The 24,697-nt window shown below is 36.4% G+C and overlaps 1 protein-coding gene across 9 annotated transcripts in view; it reads right to left on the bottom strand.

Moving 5' to 3' along the window:
- Window positions 1-24,697, bottom strand: part of PALS1 (protein associated with LIN7 1, MAGUK p55 family member) — a 90,832-nt gene that overhangs the window by 11,589 nt on the left and 54,546 nt on the right. For 7 of the 9 annotated variants that reach the window (XM_070797736.1, XM_070797740.1, XM_019969083.2 and 4 more), the window contains 8 exons: window positions 22,494-22,571; window positions 16,665-16,848; window positions 13,065-13,136; window positions 12,630-12,701; window positions 9,256-9,423; window positions 8,406-8,608; window positions 6,936-7,046; window positions 36-3,066 (listed from right to left, as the gene is read on the bottom strand). In XM_070797736.1, coding sequence (XP_070653837.1) covers window positions 2,890-3,066; window positions 6,936-7,046; window positions 8,406-8,608; window positions 9,256-9,423; window positions 12,630-12,701; window positions 13,065-13,136; window positions 16,665-16,848; window positions 22,494-22,571 — 1,065 coding nt within the window. In that variant the 3' untranslated portion in view covers window positions 36-2,889. Of the gene's footprint in view, window positions 1-35; window positions 3,067-6,935; window positions 7,047-8,405; window positions 8,609-9,255; window positions 9,424-12,629; window positions 12,702-13,064; window positions 13,137-16,664; window positions 16,849-22,493; window positions 22,572-24,697 lie in introns of those variants that run through there. The other 2 variants (XM_070797739.1, XM_070797738.1) reach the window with 1 other exon arrangement.

The raw sequence follows: 24,697 nt of genomic DNA, 5'->3' as shown, positions 1-24,697 counted from the left end.
AGGATATAAGCACACAAGAGAAAGTAGTCAGTGGCTTTTAAAATTTGAAACATAATTTTACTTTTTATTTTTACATTATCTTGTGCAGTATTACATCTCAAAATAACAGAGTGCAGATAAAGGCAAGGTAAAGTACAAAGGAAGATTAACAACAGGTGTCAAAAAAGTTACCTTTATTAAGGCTAAATCCCTGGTTTATATTTTCCACACACATTCACAAAATTACATTCAAATTATTCCTTAGGCCATGAGAAAAGGAAAAAAAAAATCCAGACATTAGGTTTTCATAGAAAGCAAATCTGGATTAATCTAAAAACTATTCTCCTTTCTATTTGTTCTGACTTAAGAAAATTTAGTAAAGGAAGGTTATTTTCTTATTTGAACTAATGTGCATTTCATTAGCTATTGGTATGGTTCCTATTAAGTGGTTAAGACCTCCCCAACATTGGGGTCTCCAATCAGAAGCACAGAAGGCCAGGAAATGGACTTGGCCAGAGTGGTATACAGCACAGCTAGGTAAGGAGCAAGGTTTTTTCTATTTTCTTTCAAAGAAGTCAGCAACAACTCAGTTTTCACTTTGGAGGGGCTGGGATGAGTACCAGCACATCCATATCACTGGGACTGAAGAAAGTGTGGGACATAAACATTTCTATTCCTCTATCACTGCTGATGAGGAAGGAGAGAATTACATAAGATTTCACTGACCCCTAAAATACCTCATCACCTTAGACTTTTAAGAGTGCACTATGGCATGGCATGTGCCTCGCTCGGCAGGGTCCTTGAACCTGCTTCTTAAAGCCATGCCCGAGTCCATAGCACGTGGCCCTTGTGTGGCCCTGTGGTCTGCAGGCTAACTAGAAGACTAGCATGGTAGCCACTTACTGACACCACCTAAAATCTCAATTCTAACTTGACTGAAACTACAAACATTTTAGACTTTAGGGTTGAAAACAGTTGTCAGTTATGCTAAGCAGCTCACAAAATTCCACAGACTACCTTTCATTCCTAAGGAGAAAGTAAATTGGGAAAGTGAAAAGATTTAATACAGTCCTTTGTTTTCATTGCTGAAAATCACTGTGACCTTTGCATTTTCCTGCCATAAACTGGAGTGTTTCAGACCTGAAGAGACAGTATGTATGGCATTCCTTCCCTCAACCCAGGAATTACTTTCTTCTAAGGAACATTATTTCTGCATAAGACATAACTCTACAGCCAACTCTGAGGCCACACAAAGTTGAACAGAAAAAGGCTACATATAAACAGTCTACATTTGTTCAAATAGTATTATGCAAAAGAGAAAAACTCAAATACATACATGACACCAAGACAAACTACTCATTAAAAACAGTTGCTTATGTTAATAAGTGACAATTCAATATTATTCCAGTGTTTAGCTTTGGAAACAATTGTTGTAGCTGTATTCATCATAAAAATAAAATCAAGACATTCACATTTGAGGTTGTTTGTCACACACCACACCATCCCCTAAACCTGGTAGAGACTACAAATTAACTTTCCATGCCGATTACAGAAGTTGACTTTTAAAGCTTCAAGCTATAGAGACAGTATGAAAATCCCATTAGCTTAAATGTTTTATGATTTAGCTTGTTGCATTCTGGTCATAAGAGGCAGACTTTTTTTTAACGATAAAAACCTATTTCTATATGCTTAACTTTTCCCCTGCAGTGTTCTTTTCCTAAAATGTTCAAATGACTTTCAGGTCATCTTTTCCTTCTGATCTCAAAGTCAATTGTCATGTCATTTCTCTCATATAATCTTATTCCAATGTTGAACAAGTATAATTAATGACCATTTGTCAATCTATTAAATATTTTATTCCAATGTTGAACAAGTGTAATTAATGACCATTTGTCAATCTATTAAATATTAGTATACAGTACAGCAGCTATATTGATCACAGAATTCCAGTTTATTACCTACATATATAACAGTCATCAAATTATACTGTGTTCATATATAAAATGCAAAAACCGTCAAATGTGCTGTGTCCTCTCATGTATGTAAAAACCTGCATCTTGAAGAAACTTTTAATAATCAACACAGTTTATATATGAATATCTGCCATTCATAAAAATATAACTTATACATTCTATTGTACTATGCAGATCAGGAAAAGGAAGTTACCAAATCAGTTGTGACAATTTAAGATAAAAATTCAAAAACTCATTATACCTTTAAAAAGATCAGCATATGTTGTCTATGTTTTAGATCAGAGTCTGCAATGAAGCCTGATCCACAAAGTTTGAGCTAAAAAATTGGTGCTTCTAATGGAATGTTTTTAAGAATTAAAAGACATATAAATGAATTCAAGGCTAACAGAGTAGCTCCAGACCAAAGTGGCTCCATTTTTTAAGAAAGTAAAGTCATTCTGATGACTAAGCCAGTCTTATAACCAAATCCTGTCGTCTTGCCCAGTGCACAGCACAGTTCCCCCTCACTCCCAAATTCTCATGAAATCATTTAAATTAACTGTTAAATAACATCAATATTTACTGCAGTGTGAAACACGGACCATTGTGTATATATACACGTTTTTGTGGAAATATGACTAGGCAGAAAAGATTTGGTTAGATGAAAACAGAATTAAAAGGCTTTTACCATGGATAAACTAGAATGGCTCTGTTGAAAACTTCCATTTAAAATCCCCATCTGAGGCAAGAACCTCTAAAGCCAGGTACAGAGAGAGAATAAAGACTGCTGTTAACAAATTGCTTAAGGGGATTTTCTTCTCACTAATTCACGATCCAAGAACATGTCTACAGTTTACACTGCCTGCCACCTCAGAGATGTGCTCAAGTATCAGGGCTATCTTCCTATGGATAGTCTGCCAGGTCAAGTCCAGTCCTGCTACAGAATGAATGTTTTCCTTCACCTCAGCCAAGTGGATGGCACCCACTGAGGTTCAGTATCAAGTTTGTTAATCAACCTAAGCAGTTCCTGATAGGCTTTATCAAGATCTGAGTTCACAATTGCTGTGTCAAAGTAGTGGCCATTGTTCTGCTCCATCTCTCTAGTCTTCTCAATGATTTCTCTCAACTCTTCAGGCTGCAAACAAAAGATGAAAAACCATGAGGTAAACCACCCCAAATTTCACAATGAGTCAGAGATGGGTGAAAAACAAGATGGGTGAAAAAAAAGCCTTAACATACTGCTTTCCTTCTGTCTCCCAAAATACTCAACTTCAGAGCTCCTCCCAAACCCTGTCATGGCCACAGAGATTCCCTTTGCTCTGGCCTCTTCAGCACGCTCACTGCAAATCATCTGTGACTCAGTATAATGTATATAACCTAATTATGGGCTTCCCTTGTGGCTCAGCTGGCAAAGAATCCGCCTGCAATGTGGGAAACTGGGTTTGATCCCTGGGTTGGGAAGATTCCCTGGAGAAGGGAAAAGCTGCCCACTCCAGTATTCTGGCCTGGGGAATGCCATGGACTATGTAGTCCATGCAGTTGTGAAGAGTTGGACACAACTGAGTGACTTTCACTTTCTTTTCATAACCTATTTATACTGCTTTGTAGGTTTTATGTGTTTCTGTCTTATCCACAAGAGGCTTCAAGAGCACAGACTCTCTGAATTCTCTACAGACGCTCATTTTCAAACATTGTAGGTCATCATAACCTCTTCCTAAAACGTCTTCTGTAACAGAGTGAACTTTTCTGGCAGGACCCTAAATATCACCTATTCTGGCTCTTATAAAGAGCCCCTGCCTTTTATATCTGTTGTAGAGTTTAAAAGAGTAAAACCACGAGAAAAGGATCAATAGAATGGGTATCTTTTTTTATGAAAACACGCTGGAAATCCAAGATTTTAATAATCTATGGTTTTGGGGGCAATAGTTTAATACTTTAAGTTGATAGACAATTTCAATACACAAAGGAGGTCTTTAAGATACAAAAACAAGTATCCTAAGAGAGTTTGGGAAGCCAAATAGAAGCAGGCTACTTTAATACGTAAAGGAAACAAGTGTTTTCACAGACAAGCAGATGGCAAGGTAATATGCAAAACTTATCCCGAACCCCTCTGATGATCAAGCACAGGTGTCCAAGAAAGTGAAACTGCCCCCAGAGCGCCCCGTCAATGAAGAGAACTAATTAAATGCCCAATGTCTCAGCCATAGAGGCCATACATCAAAAATATATTGGACCCACAATATCAAGCAATTTATATCATTCAACCAGTCTTTTATAACAGTAGGAAAACATACTAAAAATACGATAGCTCTGGCTTGCCCTGAGTTGGTTTCTTGTGTGGCTCTAATTTTCATTCTGGAATGTTGTGCAGCTGGCTCTGGCACACAGAATCCTTTGTTTCCCAGCAGGAAGCTACTACACCATTGTAACTGAACACACTGTGATGTTCTGGTCACAACTTATGTTTACCCAAAGCTCAAGGTTACTGAAAGAACATTCTAGAACTCAAAAGAGAATCTAAACTTTGTCTTACTAGATTTGAAATGTAAATGTTATTAAGCTGCACATCTTACATAGATTCACAAGAGTATCTAATCCTAAATTTTTCCTTATCAAACTGAAGTATTTTATCTTTTGCCAAAAATGACTTATATATTTGGTACTTTATAATTATTTTACAATTCACGACAAAATTGAAACAAAATGATTTTGCTCATAAAATCTTTGGCCTGAAAAAATTATCTATAGGCAAAATTGACCATAATAATTCACACTATTAGTTTACCACTCTTAAGACCCCATTATAGCAAAACCAGATTCAGAATGTAACAAGATTAAGTTGTGCATTCAGTGAAGAACACCATTACTTTCTTAGCTAACACTATTTCACAGAGTTAAAATTTAGGATCAGTTTTTACTTAACACTTCTATTGTGTGATAAGCATTATTAATTACCAAAGGAGATAAAACATAAAAAGCAATCAGATACATCACCCTTTACCCAACAGCTGCAAAATATACATTCTTACTGGTGTGCAGGAACATGCGCCAAGACAGAACAGATACTGGGTCATAAAATAAGGCTCAACAAAATTTGAAAGACTGACATCTTACAGAATATGTTCTCTTACCACGGTGGAATTATACAACAATAAAACATTCTAAAATCTCTAATAGGAGGAAATTAGATACTTCTAAATAACCCATGGATTAAAGAAAGAAAATGACAGGAAATTAGGGAATATTTCTAACAAAATGATAATTAAAAATATGTAACTTCTTATTAGAAAAGAAGGTTTAAAAATCATGTTTTCTTCAGAAACTAGAGCAAGTGCAAATTAAAGCCAAAGTAAGTATAAAGAATAAAAATAAGGTAACTCAATGAAATGGAAAACAAGAACATTAACAAAGAAAAAGGCTTCCAACTTTTTTCTAAAGTGTTTTGGTTATTCTTTAAAATTTCCACACAAATTCTAAAACAACCTTCAATTTCTACAGAAAAGCCCACTGTGGTTTTTTTCCTGCCCCAATAACAGGTTTCTTGAGATACAGTTCATTCACAATTCACCCATTTAATGGTGAACTGCAACCAATTCAATGGTGGACTCATACAGTTCACTCACTTAAAATGTACAATTGAACAGTTTTTTGTAGTCACAGAGAAGTTGTGCAATCAATACCACAATCCATTTTAGAACATGTTCCTCACCCTCCACTCTCCATGCCCTGTTCTCCTTCCCCCAAAACCTCATAGTCATTAGCAGCCACTCCCATTTTCTCCCAACCCTCAGCCCTAGGCAAGCACTAATCTACTTTTGGTCTCCATAGATTTGCTTATTCTGGATATTCCAAATAATGGAATCATGTCAAATATGGTCTTTTGTGACTTCAAAAATGAAAACGGAGTGAAACACTACTTTAACCAGCTGGCCTACTTAGCCTATAACAAAGCAACCGAATTATGCTCAATATAAAGGATGGGAAGTCCCTGAGGTCTAAGACATTGAAAAATAAACACAATATAGGCTGAATAACAAATCTTTTTCTAGAGTAGAAAAAGATATCCTGGGAAGGAACAAAGAAGGCTGGTGGATGTGGTCAATAGTCAAAAACCAAAGAAAAGGAAAGGTGTGATGTTGTGACTTCTGAAGAGATTTGAGGGAGGAGTAGTAGTATGAATTTTTATGGAGAAGGAAAAGGCAAATGAAATGAGCGCTAAGTGATTCCTTTATAAAACAGAACCACTTAGGAAATCTGCTAAGAACAAGGAAGAGTATTTGTTGCTGTGATATAGCATGTCACTTGATGGCTTTCATATCATATGTTTAAAATGTCAAATAAAATATCAATGCTTTGATTAATATATATCACTATATTATCATTTAATTTTTAGTACCATTTGGTATAAATATGGACCACCTCAACCTCACTCAGCATCTAATATAAGATAATTTAAAAAAATTTTCCATTTCAGATCATATGAAAAGATCAAAGGCAGAAGACAAACAGAACATAAAATTTCCATCAGAAAAAAGAGGAGAAAGGCAAGAGCACTCAACTTGGATCCTGGCATATATGGAATATCTGCAGAAAATGTGGGTAATCCCTAAGGATCTGCTGAGAATATTTGGTGGCGGAGCGGGTGTCATCTAATCCTTGTTAGAAATAACATGGATCTGTGTGAAGAGGACATGGAAGTTTTAAGAAATCAGAAATAACATGGATCTGTGTGAAGATGACAGAAGTTTTAAGAAATGTCAAAGGCTACCATACATTTGGAATAACAACAGGAACTGTATGCAGAACAAGAGGAGCCCCTTGCTTTGGAGAACTACCTAAATGCAACCAGAGGCAAGTGTGGCAGTTTTGGGGAAAGTGACATGGCAGAAAGAATAATCAGTTTGAAAGCCTAAGCTGACGTGGTTTTTAAGCACTGTGACATATTAAGCCATGTGTTTTCATGTTTACTTTTAATGGAATAGTCTAACAGTATAATAACTTTACCTTTGGATTCTTGCCCTCTTTGGCCAATAATGCCCGAAGTCTTTCTTGTGAAGGGGGTGCAATGAAGATAATATATGGTTTCAAGTCTGAGTTCCGTAGAGTCTTCAAGGACTGTAAAGCAAAGACAGATCTGAGAGTTTGATACTGAAACTCCAACTAAAAACCCTGATTTATCTATTAAAAAAAATAATTGTAATATATAGAACTATATGGAATTTCGTCATGTATTTTCCAAGTCTATAGATGTTATCATTCTTTCATAATTTAAAAAATCAAAGAGAGAAAAACAAAAAACAACAGAAAAGATCGTACCATTCAACATAATATATTGTGTACCAAAACTGAAATGAAGACTTAACATGATAAAATAATAAGATCATACACAGATTATAACAACATTAAAAATCCATTTTGAAGGAATTACAAATGAGCAGTCAGCTTAACCATATGCCACAATCTAAATGCAAAAGGAATCATAGAAAAACTTCACACACACATGCAAAAAAAAAAAATTCTGGAAAAATACATCCAAGAAAAAAAAAGCAGATTGTCTGAATTAAAAGATTAGTTTTTCACCTTGCCTTTGTATGACTGTGTGTCCCTAAAGTGAAGCATTCCACAAAAATGGGGATTATACGGACATGTCCTTTTCTATCTAAAAACAGTAATTAAGACAATATGCTTAACTACTCTTAAGTTCTTTGGTAATTCTGTTAGCCAAAATAAAGAATTCTTAAGGAATTTAGTAAAAATAAAAACATGGATGCTTTTCTTAAATCTAATGTTTATAACTGAATAGCAAAGACTAAAATAAAGAAAACCTAATTACTATTTCAGGAAAGCCATTTTGGAGTCAATTTTTCTCATACACATCTCTTTAATAACCACTGCCTATATCTCCTGAATTGACACACACAGTAGATTCCACTACATTAAGGAAAGTTTTATGCTAAAGCTGTACAATCAAGAAAAAAACCCACAAAAACACAATCTTAAAAATACAAAATTTCTAAAATTATTTTTAACAGAAATCTAAAAAGCAACTGTTAGTAATTTTTGAAGGTTTTGCTTTGTAAGACAGATAATGGAAAGCAATGGCTGTTTCATTAGCTACAACCAACCACTCATTACAGTCCTAATACTTGGACGATGGCATTTAAAACCATAAAAATGACCTCTCACTATTCTAATTTTTCTCATATGGGAAAGGAAAATTCTTTTATAACCTTTAAAATACTAAAGTACTACCAGCACAACAGTTACTATATTTTAAGTTTCCGAAAATATGTACATTTATATATAGGCAAGTATGTAATGTATGTATTTTCCACTCTGAGGAAATTGAAAGTGATTTAGCAACCTGAGTTCATGTAGAGAATCATTGTGAAAAATCTGTATGAGAAGTTAATTAGGTCTTGTGATTCTTGGACCAAAATACAAGTTCAACACTCTAAACCAAAAGAGTTCTACCTGTGTACGAAGACTTAAAAGACATATTTTGCCCGAGTTGATCACTTGGCGTACAGAATCTATACTGGTTCCATACAAATTTTTCTCAAATTCACCATGCTCAATGAACTTTCCGGCTGCTATGTCTGCCTCAAACGCCTGCCGTGAAACAAAGTGGTAATCTCTACCAGCTACTTCATGGTCTCGCCGATTCCGAGTTGTATCTAGGCAAACAAAATCAGGCAAAATTAGTAAGCACAGATCAGAGCAAGGGTGAGGAATAATTCTGCTAGTCAAAAAAAATTTTTTTATTTTGTAATACAAATTAAAAAATAATGAATTAAGGAAATGTTAGACCCCCGTGTGTTTTAACATTGACTGGTTTTATTTCTAGATTGAGAAATAAACAAAACTGTGGTGTTAGTATCTTAGTAACAGTTACATTTAGTATGTTTTATACACTTTAAATTACTTCATTTTGCATTTCATTTAAAACATTATCACTCAATTTTTCCACAAGATCAGGTACTATACAATGTTTAAACAGAAAGTCTATGCTCAGAGATTAGGTCTAAAGCTCTGTCTTCTGCATCAGTTAAAAAAACCAGGAGCTGATTCCATACTGAACAGTGGACTATAAGAAGCCAAAATTGAAATTCATTTATAGAAAGTAATTAGTACCATACTCTCAGAAAAATGGTACTCAAGAATGACTATCTTTAGTAGAAAATTCTCAAAAGATATGGTAAAAACAAAGTTCCTATTTCTTGGACATCACTGTTGGAGGAAATGGGTGAAAACTCCCTACACAGTTAGGTTCTGCAGAGGTACGCGGAAATGCACAGGAACACAGGAACACATCCAAACTTACGGGGAACTGCAGATGCAAAGCGGTCTTTCTCCTTGTTCATGAGCCTCTGACGCAGTTCATTCTGGCCACAGTTTTGTGGACCAATCAAAATGATAGGTCTTTTCCTATTTGCTGGCTGATGATAAAGTGACATTTCCTCATAAGTTAAGATCTCTTCATTGTCATAATCTTTGAAAAAAGGAAAAATTAAGCCCTTCAGACAGAATTACTGATGTATAATAAAGATATATATAAACATATTTATATAAATATATAAAGGTATATTTATATTACTCATAATTCTTCCAAAAAATTGGAAAACAGCACAAGTTATCATGGTTAAAAACACAACTATTGAGATCAAGAAAGTAATAACTGGGTAGCATTATGTCATAAGTATTTTCTCATGTCATTATATCCTTGGCAGGATATTATGAAAATAAATAGTATATTACTCCTTCTAGAAATGATTACTGCTTCTCTTGTTTCACACTGTGTTTGAATGTTTACTACAATATAACTGTACTGGTTCATATGAAATAGCTAGTTTGCAGACAGTATTTTGACAGAGTGAGGCACTAAGGTATAAACTAAAGAGAATAACAGCTGTCATTTTTATAAAACGGGGGATACCAATACTTTAATTTGAGGGTTAGTTTAAGGAGCAGAAAATGTGTATGCTGAAAACAATACCTGGCACAGATCAACATTTACAAACAGTGCTGTGCCTAGTGTTAACAGAGAATGCTAGAATACTTTTCTTTGATTATATAACTTGAAAACACAGCATACCAACATATGCTATCCAACTTCCTACATTTATGTTTACCTTATTCTATAATACTAATATTAACCTGTGATCATGATTCAAGAAGAGGTATAAATTATAACTGGTACACTAACATTCCTAAAGCTGTAATCCAGATGAAATCAAGAGTTGTCATGTGGTAAGAACAAAGGCAGACAACTAGTGACCTGTCATCTTCTCTCTCTCATTACTTCACCTGACTAGGTAGGAGCATTAGATGTGTAGTCAGACTGTCAGCTGTAAGTCCCCAGGGAGAGGGGACCACCTTAAGCTTGTCAGTGATTAACAGAGAGCACAGAGTAGGAACTCAAACTTTACTTGTTTAAATTTACTTGTTTACAACTCAACCATGTATTAGCTGCTGCTGCTAAGTCACTTCAGTCATGTCCAACTCTGTGTGACCCCATAGGAGGCAGCCCACCAGGCTCCCCTGTCCCTGGGATTCTCCAGGCAAGAACACTGGAGTGGGTTGCCATTTCCTTCTCCAGTGCGTGAAAGTGAAAAGTGAAAGTGAAGTCGCTCAGTCCTGTCCAACTCTTCCCAACCCCATGGACTGCAGCCTACCAGGCTCCTCCGCCCATGGGATTCTCCAGGCAAGAGTACTGGAGTGGGGTGCCATTGCCTTCTCCTGTATTAGCTGTAAGAACTTAAACAGGTGACTTTCATATCTGAATTTGAACTTACTAATCTGTAATCTCAAGGAATTTATTTTGAGAACTAAATGGATGAAGGCTATTTCCCCTTGAATGGAATAGTCATTATAAATGATAATTATCATTAATAAAAACATTAATTCTAATAACAAATTAAGAGCAGAAATGTAAATGTGAAGCATTTCCTTCTCAAAATGCTTTTCCCTCTGAAAAACTAAGTTCCTTCTTCTAACATGTACAATCAGACTGTGGAAATATTTTGATTCACAGACTTAGATTTGCAAATTTCCTACAGTAAAATAGCTTTTAGAGCTGAACCAGTTAACTCCAGTGTGTTTCAAAGGATAAAGAAACAGAGATATTAATCACTTACTGAAGTATAGAGAAAAGAACTATAAATCCAATAAATATTCTTAGTTACATAATCTATCAATTAGCATTAAGGATGTTTAATTTGAAAAAAAAATTATTATAGTAGGTAGAATCTCAGGTTTAGTTTGTATCAAAATTTTCAATAATCACTGCAGATGGTGATTGCAGCCATGAAATTAAAAGACGCTTACTCCTTGGAAGGAAAGTTAAGACCAACCTAGATAGCATATTGAAAAGCAGAGACATTACTTTGCCAACAAAGGTCCGTCTAGTCAAGGCTATGGTTTTTCCTGTGGTCACGTATGGATGTGAGAGTTGGACTGTGAAGAAGGCTGAGTGCCAAAGATTTGATGTTTTTGAACTAAGGTGTTGGAGAAGACTCTTGAGAGTCCCTTGGACTGTAAGGAGATCCAACCAGTCCATTCTAAACGAGATCAGCCCTGGGATTTCTTTGGAAGGAATGATGCTAAAGCTGAAACTCCAAAACTTTGGCCACCTCATGCGAAGAGTTGACTCACTGGAAAAGACTCTGATACTGGGAGGGATTGGGGGCAAGAGGAGAAGGGGACAACAGAGGATGAGATGGCTGGATGGCATCACTGACTCATTGGACGTGCGTCTCAGTGAACTCCAGGAGTTGGTGATGGACAGGGAGGCCTGGCGTGCTGAGATTCATGGGGTCGCAAAGAGTCGGACACGACTAAGCGACTGATCTGATCTGATCTGGTAACATTTTCATTAGTTTCATTTTGCTGCCAAAAAGTTTTAAGGTATTGAGAGAATAAAAATAAGCCTTATAAACTGTGTAGGAAGTTACAAGAGTTCCTTTGCTTTATTATTTGGCTTGTTTCTAATGTGAATTAAAGAAGGGGTAGCAAATTCTAAAGCCCATAAAGACCACTCAAGAAGGTAATGAAAGCAATGTATCAGGTTGGGTTTATAAAAAATTGGATGTGGTGGAGACTGTTGAACTAGATAGGGGTCCACTAAAAAGGCAACAGCCATCATTCAGGTTCAGCAGGCTGCTGACACACTGGAATATAAGCCCAATGTTATCAGAACTTTTGATTTTAAAAGAAGCTAAAACTTGAAAAACTTTTAACACTAACAATAAATAAAAACAAAATACTCTCCTGTGTGCCTGACTCAGCCAGCAGACTCTATGGGATGGGTTACCTAGGTGAGATGAGTTACGATAGGCAATTTCACTGAAAATACATCTATATTGTTAGAATTTGTTAGGAACAAGTATTAACTTTGCAAATGAAGAGTTTACATAGGAAAAAAATTTAAGAGAAAACTATCAATACAACAGTATACAGCCACATCATACTTTTAATTTTTAAACTACTTTTTCTCAGATTTCAAAATTCTGCATTACTCACAGTTTTCTAGAAGAAAATAATTTCTGCTAAATGACTTTATTAAATACACACATATGTTACATTAAGAGGCCAGGACCATAAATAAAACTCCCTAAAAATATCATTTAATTTCATTCAAATGTTAGACATGGACCTCTTTTGGATATAAATATGGCTATGTCTGAGAGTGGAACTTACCATCATTTTTATTGGCATTATATAAAACCTTTTTCCTCTTCTTTTTATTCTTCTTTGCACACCATAGTTTTCCTGTTGACAGTTAGAAACATAAGTATAAATGGGGTATTTGTTTACCTGAATAAAGCTACGTATTTCAAATTGAAGAACTCTAGTTTTAAATTTCAATTTACAGACATGTATTACATTGTTCACAGAATAACTATTTTTCAGGGCAATAAGTTAAAGTTTTCCATTAATCTCACATTATAGACAGATACTCTTTCATATTTAAAGCCTGTCCTTTCTTAACAGTCCTAAGATAAGCAGCTTTGCTTCTCACATCCATCTTGCCATGAATACATCTTCCCTGACAGTTCTGAAATACAAATTTAAACCTGATTCCAGATGGAAACCAAAGAAACCTCTCATTAATGTCAAATATAAGAGTCCAACCTGATTTTTCTGGTTCCTTATCTTCTTCTATGGTTTGCTTCATGGCTTCCCTTTGCTGCTGAAAGCTTTTCCCTAATAAATAGAGAAGAAAAAGAGTGAAATAGTTAGACAAAAGAATAGATCAATTTTTTTTTCTTTAATTAAGGGACGACACCAGAAGTAACTGTTCATTTACAGTCCCTTCTGAATCCTCCTGCCACTACATGAGAGAATGTCAACTATGATTATAAGCTCCAAATGTTTAAGTTGTTAAGTTCCAACCTGGCTCTCACTCAATCCTAGGAATGTATTACTAGACTATACATCATGTATTTAAAAAGATAAATAATAAACGAAGGCTAGAAGTTTTAACAGTTATTTACAAAGCTTTCCATTTAGCATCTAAGAAAGCATTCCTCAGAGATCAATGCAAAGAAATAGAGGAGAACAATAGAATGGGAAAGACTAGAGATCTCTTCATGAAAATTAGAGATACCAAAGGGACATTTCATGCAAAGATGGGCTCAATAAAGGAGAGAAATGGTAGGGACCTAACAGAACCAGAAGATATTAAGAAAAGGTGGCAAGAAAACACAGAACTGTACAAAAAAGATCTTCATGACCTAGATAATCATGATGGTATAATCACTCACCTAGAGCCAGACATCCTGGAATGTGAAGTCAAGTGAGCCTTAGAAAGCATCACTACAAACAAAGCTAATGGAAGTGATGGAATTCCAGTTGAGCTATTTCAAATCCTGAAAGATGACACTGTGAAAGTGCTGCACTCAATATGCCAGCAAATTTGGAAAACTCAGCAGTGGCCACAGGACTGGAAAAGGTCAGTTTTCATTCCAATCCCAAAGAAAGGCAATGCCAAAGAATGTTCAAACTACCGCACAATTGCACTCGTCTCACACACTGGTAAAGTAACGCTCAAAATTCTCCAAGCCAGGCTTCAGCAATACGTGAACCGTGAACTTCCAGATGTTCAAGCTGGTTTTAGAAAAGGCAGAGGAACCAGAGATCAAATTGCCAACATCCGCTGGGTCATCGAAAAAGCAAGAGAGTTCCAGAAAAACATCTATTTCTGCTTTCTTGACTATGCCAAAGCCTTTGACTGTGTGGATCATAAGAAACTGTGGAAAATTCTGAAAGAGATGGGAATACCAGACCACCTAACCTGCTTCTTGAGAAACCTATATGCAGGTCAGGAAGCAACAGTTAGAACTGGACATGGAACAACAGACTGGTTCCAAATAGGAAAAGGAGTACGTCTAGGCTGTATATTGTCACCCTGCTTCTTTAACTTATATGCAGAGTACATCATGAGAAATGCTGGGCTGGAAGAAAGACAAGCTGGAATCAAGATTGCTGGGAGAAATCTCAATAACCTCAGATATGCAGATGACACCACTCTATGGCAGAAAGTGAAGAGGAACTAAAAAGCCTCTTGATGAAAGTGAAAAAGGACAGTGAAAAAATTGGCTTAAAGCTCAACATTCAGAAAACGAAGATCATGGCATCTGGTCCCATCACTTCATGCGAAATAGAAGAGGAAAGAGTGGAAACAGTGTCAGACTTTATTTTTTGGGGCTCCAAAATCACTGCAGATGGTGACTGCAGCCATGAAATTAAAAGATGCTTACTTCTTGGAAGGAAAGTTGTGACCAACCTAGATAGCATATTCAAAAGCAGAGACATTACTTTGCCAACAAAGGTCCGTCTAGTCAAGGCTATGGTTTTTCCAGTGGTCATGTATGGATGTGAGAGTTGGACTGTGAAGAAATCTGAGCGCCAAAGATGTGATGTTTTTGAACTGTGGTGTTGGAGAAGACTCTTGAGAGTCCCTTGGACTGCAAGGAGATCCAACCAGTCCATCCTAAAGGAGATCAGTCCTGGGTGTTCATTGGAAGGATTTATGCTAAAGCTGAAACTCCAAAACTTTGGCCACCTCATGCAAAGAGTTGACTCATTGGAAAAGACCCTGATGCTGGGAGGGATTGGGGGCAGGAGGATAAGGGGACGACAGAGGATGAGATGGCTGAATGGCATCACCAACTCAATGCACATGAGTTGAGTAAACTCCAGGAGTTGGAGATGGTCAGGGAGGCCTGGCGTGCTGCCATTCATGGGGCTGGGAAGAGTTGGACATGACTGAGCGATTGAACTGAACTGAACTGATGTGGAAAGTACTGTGCTGGATCTTACAATGGTTCTGATCATTTGAATTATTGCAAATCAAACAAATTAAGAGTTATCTTTCCAAAATTACATAAATTCATCAGTTTTTGATTCAAAGACACCATTCAATATATTCTCTTACATTTACTGTGTTCAATTCCTCTCTTTCTTTGTATGTATGTATATGTTTTAAAGATTTTTCATTTCTACATTAAGCTACCCATGATAGAAATAAATGAAAAACCTATTATGTTTTTCCTCTTAGGATTATGATTTCACTTTCAAGGTTTCTGATTTTCATCTTATTTTCAGAGATTTACCTTAGAATCAAGTATATGTTTTCTGAAGGATAAAAGTGGTTTTAGTTAGAAAATTCTGAATTAGAGTTCTACTTTTATACTTAATTTTTATATCTAATTCTTTCCAATTCAGACCAGAGATTCTTAAAAAAAATCAATAAGCAAATTCCATCTATGTTGGAATAATCTGTTGAACTTAGTGCATTTTATAAGACCACAAGCAAAAAAGGTTAATATTGAATTTGAGACACATAAAAAGTATTAAGGAAAATCAGGTTATCTCCAGCAACTGTACAGACTGATTGTGTTTCTAGTTAAAACAAGTAACTATGGCTATATGGAAATTTTTAAGAGCATTAAGATTTTTTAAAAGTATGTGACTATAACAGATCTAGAGAAAATAACAAAATAATTTTAATATTTTACATATTAAATATCTTATTATACTTCCCTTGGTTCTATTTCCCTCATTCTGTCATACCCTCCTGAGTACTGTAGTAACAATCTGTAGGAAAAGTTACATCTACATATCTCATTCCATTAAGTATCATCTTCACATTTTAGAAGAAATATGTTTCTATAATAATCTTAATGTCCAATATGAGCTAGTTTTATTTTAGTATAGTCTAAATTAGAGAGTTTTCTTCAATCAAAAGATAGCTGCATCTTATTTCTATCCTAAGATATCTTAGAAGAGATAAATTCAGCAGTCTTACTCTTTTGATTCTGAATCAAGTCACACATCTTTAACAAATTCCTATCTAGATACCAAGTATGCTGCCCCAGTTGATGATAATCTCCTGCTACAGTATAAGTTTTGTTGCCTTGATGTTTTTATTGTTCAATACTGTTTTTGTTGCCTTGAAAACAGGGTTAATTTCAATGCACCTACAGTGAACAGTAGGATAAATGGGGGTGGTTGATGAGATTATACGATAATCCCATTCTAAAGCCCAACAAACTGGTCAGACTTACACCCAAGATACTTATATTACAGATACAACATAAAAACCCAACAAAATGAAAAAGTAACTACATCATTTTTTTAAAAGGCATAAAAACGTGAGTTTTTCCCTTTGAAGATTTGTATTTTAAATGTGTTTTTAAACTTTGTACTTTCTACCATATTGTCTTTTACCTGGAACGAGACCAGCTAGAGGCTGATTATCTTCATCTCCTTCCCTGTAGGCTTGCCACCAATTTGGATCTTCTTGACTGATTACATGAAGTATATCTCCTTTTTGAAAAGATAGACCTAACTCTCGACATGGAACATAAGGGTCATCTGATGGGTCGTAGTCAAAATGAGCCTTTACATGGATCTAAACAATAAAAAGGGTAAAAGTAAGGACAATAATGAAATGGCAACACAATGTTTAGCATAAATGTGAGTGTTAAAATTTTTCATCAGCACAAAGATATTACAAGTGGAAAACAGATCAAGGTTAGTTTAGTAATTGTATTTGAGGGCAGAATTTTTTTCAGACTCATCTGTTTTCTTCAATTAAGACAGTCCTGTTGATTGCAAACATGTACAAGAGAAGGCAAAACACTGCCCTGTTACTGCTAACAAGCTGAGATGCCAAGAGGCCTTAAAAGTTTGACAGAAGCAGAAGGAATATAATAGAGAGTCCCTCCCTCTCCATTCCTGACTTGTGAAAACAATGACTGCAGTAAGGTGTGTGATTTCTAAACCACTATTACGAGGAAAGGTAAACTGTAAACCTCTCCACATCTGTCATCTAAGCAGGTGAGTGTCAGCTTTCCTGCTGCCATCATCTCTTCTTGACCACACTGTCAGTGTGACTGTGCCTTGACTGCTCAGTCTATTCTAAAGGACTATGTCTAGGTTCATATATAATCAACCCCAAACTGCTAAAATTATCTAAATCAAGTTTATAACCAATTCCTATCACGTTCTGTATGTAGGCATTGAAATATTGTTAGTGCTACAAACTAAAATTTTTGCTAACTGTGCTTTGCATATCTAAAACCTGCTATGCTCTCAGAACTAAAAATAGGTAAGAATTCACATGAACCTTATTAAAAGCTCAATTATTTCCTACAGTATTTTCTCCAATATACTTCTGTAAGTTATAACAAAGTATTCTTACTTCTTAAAAGGTATAAAGGAATCAATATTCTCCTTAATTCCTCTATCTGTAATTTTTATCCAACCTGGTCAAGTGGCATGTGGCATTTCCAAAATCTGCAGATTATATGAAATCTGATAAAATTGAATTTTAGAGTTATACAGGGTAATAGTAAGTCAAAACAGCTGAGAGACTGGGTAAAAAGATTATATATACAATTTTATAATCTTGGCACGAGAAGCATATAATATATAGGATGATAAAATCTCTGCTTGTACTATTCCTATTAATCAATAATGCTTCCACATCTGTTTAAATTGTTGCTTTTTAGCAACATGAACCTTGGAAATCTAAATATGAAACTACAGGCATCATTTATTGTGGTGGAGAGTTCATTTTATTATCAAGGTTTTCAGAGATCTATGAAATCAGACTTCTTGTCAGCCTGATGGATGATTTTATCAAATCACTTTCTGAAATCAATACCCAGCATGCTGTTTTCAAAGTGTTTTGCTCAGAACACTTACTAGGATGTTTATTAAAATACTGACTTCTTATACCACATCTCAAGCTTTCAGATTCTGTGTTTTAATTAAGTTCCTTGGATAATTGCTACATACATGTCATTTAAGATATACCCTAAAATCTTAGGGAATTACCATCCTGAGGGAAACTAAATAGGCCAGTGAAGATGCTATATCTAAGTCTATGACCTTTGCCAGAGGCAGACAAAATCACCCAGAGATGTCTTTCTCTCTACTCTTGCTTAGGTCTCACCCCTTGACCATTCAGATTTTTTTGGTTTGGAATGAGGCCAAGAGGAGAAGAGAGGACATACTTTGTTAATGTGACAAGTTTATTTAGTGCTGTTTAAAATGTACTCTAAAACTGAGAGCAAAGTTTATTTCACATCAGAGAAATTAACCAACTGACTGAGTTAAAGTCTGAGTATTGCCTTAACACACACTATGTGACTGTTTTATGACTTCTATCTAGATATAGGCATGTATTTGTTTTACTGTTTCACTTTATTGCATTTTTCATATATATATATATATATATACATACACACACACATATATATACACACACACACACACATACACACACACATACCTAAATTGAAGGTGTGTGGCAACCTTGTGTTGTCAGAGGAAGGCTAGCATTTTTAAGCAATAAAGTATTTTTAAATGAGTGTATATATGTTGTTTGTTTAGACACAATGCAATTGTGCTCTTCGCAAACTACAGAACAATGCAATTATAACTTTTACATGCAATGGGAAACCAAAAATTTTGTATGACTCATTTTATTTCAGAACTTGCACTATCCCTTAAGTATACCTACAGGCATTCCACTGCAACTCTTATCAGTTCTACAAGTTATGTCCAGTAATCTTAGGGTAGTGGCTACTTTTTTTCCTTTCCCATACAAAGGAAAACAGAGTCCTTTTTAAATGAAGAAGAGACTGTGACCCCTACAGGAAAGCTCCAGGGCTTCACCATGCAGTAGCATCAGTAAAGTATATCTGACCAAAACAATGCTTGGTTTCTAATTCAAACAAAATCATTTGTTTAAATTTTAAATTACAGGGTTGTTTAGACATAATTATCTTCCAGCCCAACATTTTTCTCTTTGCCTCGCTGGTGGCTCACAGTGGTTAAGAATCCACCTGCCAATGTAGGTTTGATCCCTGGTCTGGGAAGACCCCACATACTTTGGAGCAACTAAGCCCAAGCACCACAACTATTGAGCCTGTGCTCTAGAGCCCCAGAGCCCCCAGCTACTGAAGCCTGCTTGTCCTAAAGCCCGTGCTCCACAGCAAGAGAAGCCACCACAATGAGAAGCCTGTACATCGCAACTAGAGAAAAGCCAACGCAGCAACAAAGACCCAACAAAGTCAAAAATAAATACATACTAAGGGCAGCATCAAGAAGAGCCTTTGCAATGTCAAGCAACAGTTTTTAAATTCCTCCTCTTCATTCTAAGATTTCTCCTCTCTGATGCCCATTCAAGAAAGAATAGTTTTTAAAATAATTTATTATTTATGGCTGCACTGGGCCTTTGTCTAGTTGCAGCAAATGGGGGTTACTGCAGCTCGAGGGCATCTCATTGTGGTGGCTTCTCTTTTTCTGGAGGACAAGCTCTAGGGCTTGTGGGCTCAGCTGCCTTGCAGCTGTGGGATCTTCCCTGACCAGAGATCAAACCGGTGATCCCTGCATTGCAAGGTGGATTCCCCACCACTGGACAGACCGTCACCAGGGAAGCCCAAGAAGGAATATCTTTACTTGTTCTTTCCCATATTTAACAGGAGAAATTTGGGGTATCTGTGGGTATCCAATTGATGTTTAGTAGTAGGCAGACAAAAGAGATTCCATCTGTTCACTGTCCATACTGTTCACTGAAATTATTAATATTTTTTCATCTTCTGATAAAATATATATATTTATAAACATTTTACTGCATTATAAAACTTAAGATCTTCTTCCAAATGAGAAAAAAATTAAAGTGAAAATTATATAATATATTCTGTACTTCTAAGAGAAAAGTATATTGGATGGTAGTGGTTCTCAATCTTTTCTTTCAACCCAATTATCTTCATAGGCTGTGAACAATCCTTAACCTATCATTTTTAAAAATCTTTAGAATTTTTTGCAAACACATGAAGTATATATAAACAGACTGCTCCCTTGACCTGATCTCCCCACAATAAATACAACTACAGCCTAGATCTCTCTGTAGAATACAAGAATGATGGCTCAGTGGTAAAGAATCCTTCTGCTAACGCAGCAGATGCCGGTTCAATCCCTGGGTCAGGATGATTCCCTGGAGAAGGAAGTGGCAACCCACTCTAGTATTCTTGCCTGAGAAATCCCATGGACAGAAGAGCCTGGCACACTACAGTCTATGGGGTCACAAAAGAATCAGACATGACTTAGCAACTCAACAACGTATTTAATTCTATGGATTTGGTATCTACACCTGAATGCCTCTCAGGTATCTCTCAATTTTTCTCCCCAAACCAGTTTTTCCTCCACATCGCCCTTCAGTAAGCAACACCACTATTTATCCAGTTGCTGAAGCATATTTGCTTCTTGCCTATCCATTACTCTTCACATTCATTAAAAGGTCCTGTCATTGCTACTTCCAGAACACAGCCTGCATAATTTTCTCCACTGCCACTGCTATCACAGAAATTTAAGCCATCATCATAGTTTATATTGGCTTTAGCAACACTTTCCTAAATCTCCCTGCTTCCATTATTGGCTCTACTAATCCAATTTCTACCCAGCAGCCAGAGTAGTTTTGTTTCTAAACACAAATCAGATGTTACTGTATTTGAAATCCAAACTCCCTACCATGGCCAAGACTTACTTGACCTGGCCCTACTTATCTCTCAAGCCTCATCTCTTAGAATTGTCTCCCCACCTTTCTACTCCCTCACTTGGCTCCACTCCCACGGGTTTTCCAAACACAAAGTTCTTTGGAAATTATACCTGAAAGTTCTTCTGGAAGTTAACAGGCTTGGCTTCATCTCATCCTACCAGGTGTCAGCTTCACATTGCCTTCTCCTGGAGGCCTTTCCTGCCAACCTTATATAATCAATCCCAAACCTCTTTTTTTATTCTCAGTGTTTATATTCACTGATTTCCATCTCAACATTTACACCAAACTATATTTACCCCAAACATGTTCATTACTATAAAATGAGCATTTATTTGCACAGTGCCTAGTACACAAATGGGATCAAGTAGATATTCATTGTAAGGAAAAAAACTATTTGGGACCCTTAATATTTTAATTATTAATACTACTGGGCTAGTGGATAATTCTATGCTTTGTATCCCTGAACTATGATTTTAGTATTCTGCTAAGTCTTTAAATTCCCCTAAAACTACATCTCTATCCTCCCAGCCCAGACCCCCAAAATCAAGAGACTTCAGTCATGCTCCCAGTCTTTAGAGTTATTAAGTCTCCTATAGGGAGAAGAGGGGATTTTCCTGGTGGTCTGGTGGTTAAGACTTTGCCTTCCAATACAGTAGGTGTAGGTTCAATCCCTGGTCAGCGAGCTAAGATCCCACAAAGAAAGGTAATTCCAAAGAATGTTCAAACTACCGCACAATTGCACTCATCTCACACACTTAGCAAAGTAAGGCTCAAAATTCTCCAAGCTAGGCTTCAACAGTTCGTGAACCGTGAACTTTCAGATGTTCAAGCTGGATTTAGAAAAGGCAGAGGAACCAGAGATCAAATTGCCAACATGTACTGAATCATAGAAAAAGCAAGAGCATTCAAGAAGAACATCTACTTCTGCTTCATTGACTATGCCAAAGCCTTTGATTGTGTGGATCACAACAAACTGGAAAATTCTTAAAGAATACCAGACCACTTTACCTGCCTCCTAAGAAATCATATGCAAGTCAAGAAGCAACAGTTATAACCAGACAGTCAAGACAGTGTGGTTGTCATGGGTCAAGCGGGGAGGAAGTGATGAATTAGCAGAACATAGAGGATTTTTAGGGCAATGAAACTATTCTGTAGGTTATGATGGTAGATATATGTAATTATACATTTGTCAAAACTCACAGAATGTACAACACCAAAAGTGAATCCTAAAGTAAACTATGAATCTGGGTAACAATGAAACCATAAATTCTCTAATGTAACAGATACACCATTCTGATGTGGGATGTTGACAGCAAGGGAGGCTGTGTGTGTGGGGGGGGGCAGAAATTATGTGGGAACTCTATATTTTCTGCTCAATTTTGCTGTGAACTTAAAACTACTCTCAAAAAATAAAGTTTATTAATTAAGAAAAATGTAAACAGTAGCCATCATAAAATAAGGAGCATTAAAAAAAAAAAATCACTTACCACTGTTTCCTTGGCAGGAGGAGGCTTGATCTGTTGACTGGGAATCAGAACAAATGTCAAAGTACCATGCATATCAGACTGCAACAGAAAAAGCACATTATTTTAAAAAGCTGTATTTATGAAAATCATTTCATGATCTTATGATCAACAGTTCCTAAGCTGGACTATACTGGAACCTCAAGGAAACTTAAAAAAGAAACTGGTAAAGATGAATCCCATTTTATCAGGAAGCACAAATTACCCCTTTTGTGGACTCCATTATATTAGAGCTACCCAGGCATATGGCATGCAACAATTTTGGTCCTCTGGTCCACTGGGGAAGGCCACTTGGCCCTTAAGTCTTGGGTTTCTGTTTTCCATTCAGTTTAAGTTTAGGACGATTCCACAATGAAGGGCTGGAAGATATTACAGCACTTCTGGCTTATCTACTCTGACATACATCGATTTTAGTACAGTAGAATTTGAAATGGTAATCGTCACTAGGATTAGAAAAGTGATGCAAATATACAAATATTCTTACTTCCTAGATGCTTTGTCTCTGTCATTCATTCTATATTTTAACTGTACATAGTCTTACTGCTAGGTTCTTTATTATTTTCCAGTACAGTGGCCCTCCATATTCATGAGTTCCATATCTGTGAATTCAACCAACTGCAGATGAAAAAAAATCCCAGAAAATTCTAAAAAGCAAAACTTGTTTTTGCCATCTGCAGACAACTACTTATATAGCATTTATATTGTATTAGGTATTATACATAATCCAGAGATTATTTAAAATATACTAGAGGATGTGTGTAGGTTACATTCAAATACTATGCCATTTTATGTAAGAGACATGAGCGTCCATGGGTTTGGGTACCCATGGGGGGCCCTGGAACCAAGCCCCCTTGGATATCAAGGGACAACTGTACACCACTGCCTGCCTTGTTCAGATACCTCCAGCCTAGACAGTAATCGCACTTATGGTCCTGACATAGTAGGGAACGGTACTGAAACAGTACTCAATCTAGAGATAGCAGCCAATAAAACAAGATCTAAGAACAATAACCAATGGCACTTTGTGCTACCAAAGCAATGAATGGGACTGGGTAAAAATAAGAATGTGAGGATGTTTTCTAAATCTGACAACAGATGTCCGCAGATAGGAGAAATTCTAATGTAACAACTGACATTAAGTAAGACAGACTATAAATGTGGTTGATGAGTATATATGTGGTGATCATAAACTGTCCTCAAAAGTTGACTCTAAATTGCTTCCTGATTATACTAGCAGTCTAACAGAACTTTCTGAGATGACAGAATTCTGATCAGTGGGCTGAAATTGCAGAATGCCATGTTCCTTAATCTATACCGTAATATGATAACCATTAGTAACACACTGCTCTTGAACATCTGAAATGCAGTTACTGAGGGCTTCGCAGGTGGCATTAGTGTGTTTAAGAGCCCACCTGCCAATGCAGGTAGATGTAAGAGATGTGGGTTAGATCTCTGGAGGGGGGCACAGCAACCCACGCCAGTATTTTTGCCTGGAGAATTCCATGGACAGAGGAGCCTGGCAGGCTATGGCCCATAGGGTTGCAAAGAGTTGGACATGACTGAAGCAACTTAGCATGCACACATGAATGAGGAACTAAATTTTAAATTTTACTTAATTTAAATAGAAATAACTAGCACATGTAGCTAATGGCTATTATAGTGAACAGTGTAGAGCTATACCATTGTTATTATCTAATACTGTTAAAAAAAACAACAATCAATTGTAGATAATAAAGAAAATGAACAAAAAAGTCATGAGGGTATGAACTTCATTTTGTTACTGTTTCCCTAGCAGCTAGCACATAGGAGGCACTTAATACATATATTTTGAATGATTTAGTGAGTTATTATTAGTGATTTCAGAGGCAAATAAAATGTACCTAACAGTATAAATAAAATTAGTAGTGTCCTCGTAAGAATAAAATGCTACTAGTAAATATTATCGGAGAAGGCAATGGCACCCCACTCCAGTACTCTTGCCTGGAAAATCCCACGGACGGAGGAGCCTGGTAGGCTGCAGTCCATGGGGTTGCTAAGAGTCGGACACGCCTGAGCGACTTCACTTTCACTTTTCACTTTCATGCATTGGAGAAGGAAATGGCAACCCACTCCAGTGTTCTTGCCTGGAGAATCCCAGGGACAGAGGAGCCTGGTGGGCTGTCATCTCT

This window comes from Bos indicus, chromosome 10 (genome assembly GCF_029378745.1).
Source record: "Bos indicus isolate NIAB-ARS_2022 breed Sahiwal x Tharparkar chromosome 10, NIAB-ARS_B.indTharparkar_mat_pri_1.0, whole genome shotgun sequence".
NCBI lineage: Eukaryota > Metazoa > Chordata > Mammalia > Artiodactyla > Bovidae > Bos > Bos indicus.
Note: the sequence above shows the minus strand (reverse complement) of the source record. Positions and strands in the feature narration are given on the sequence as shown.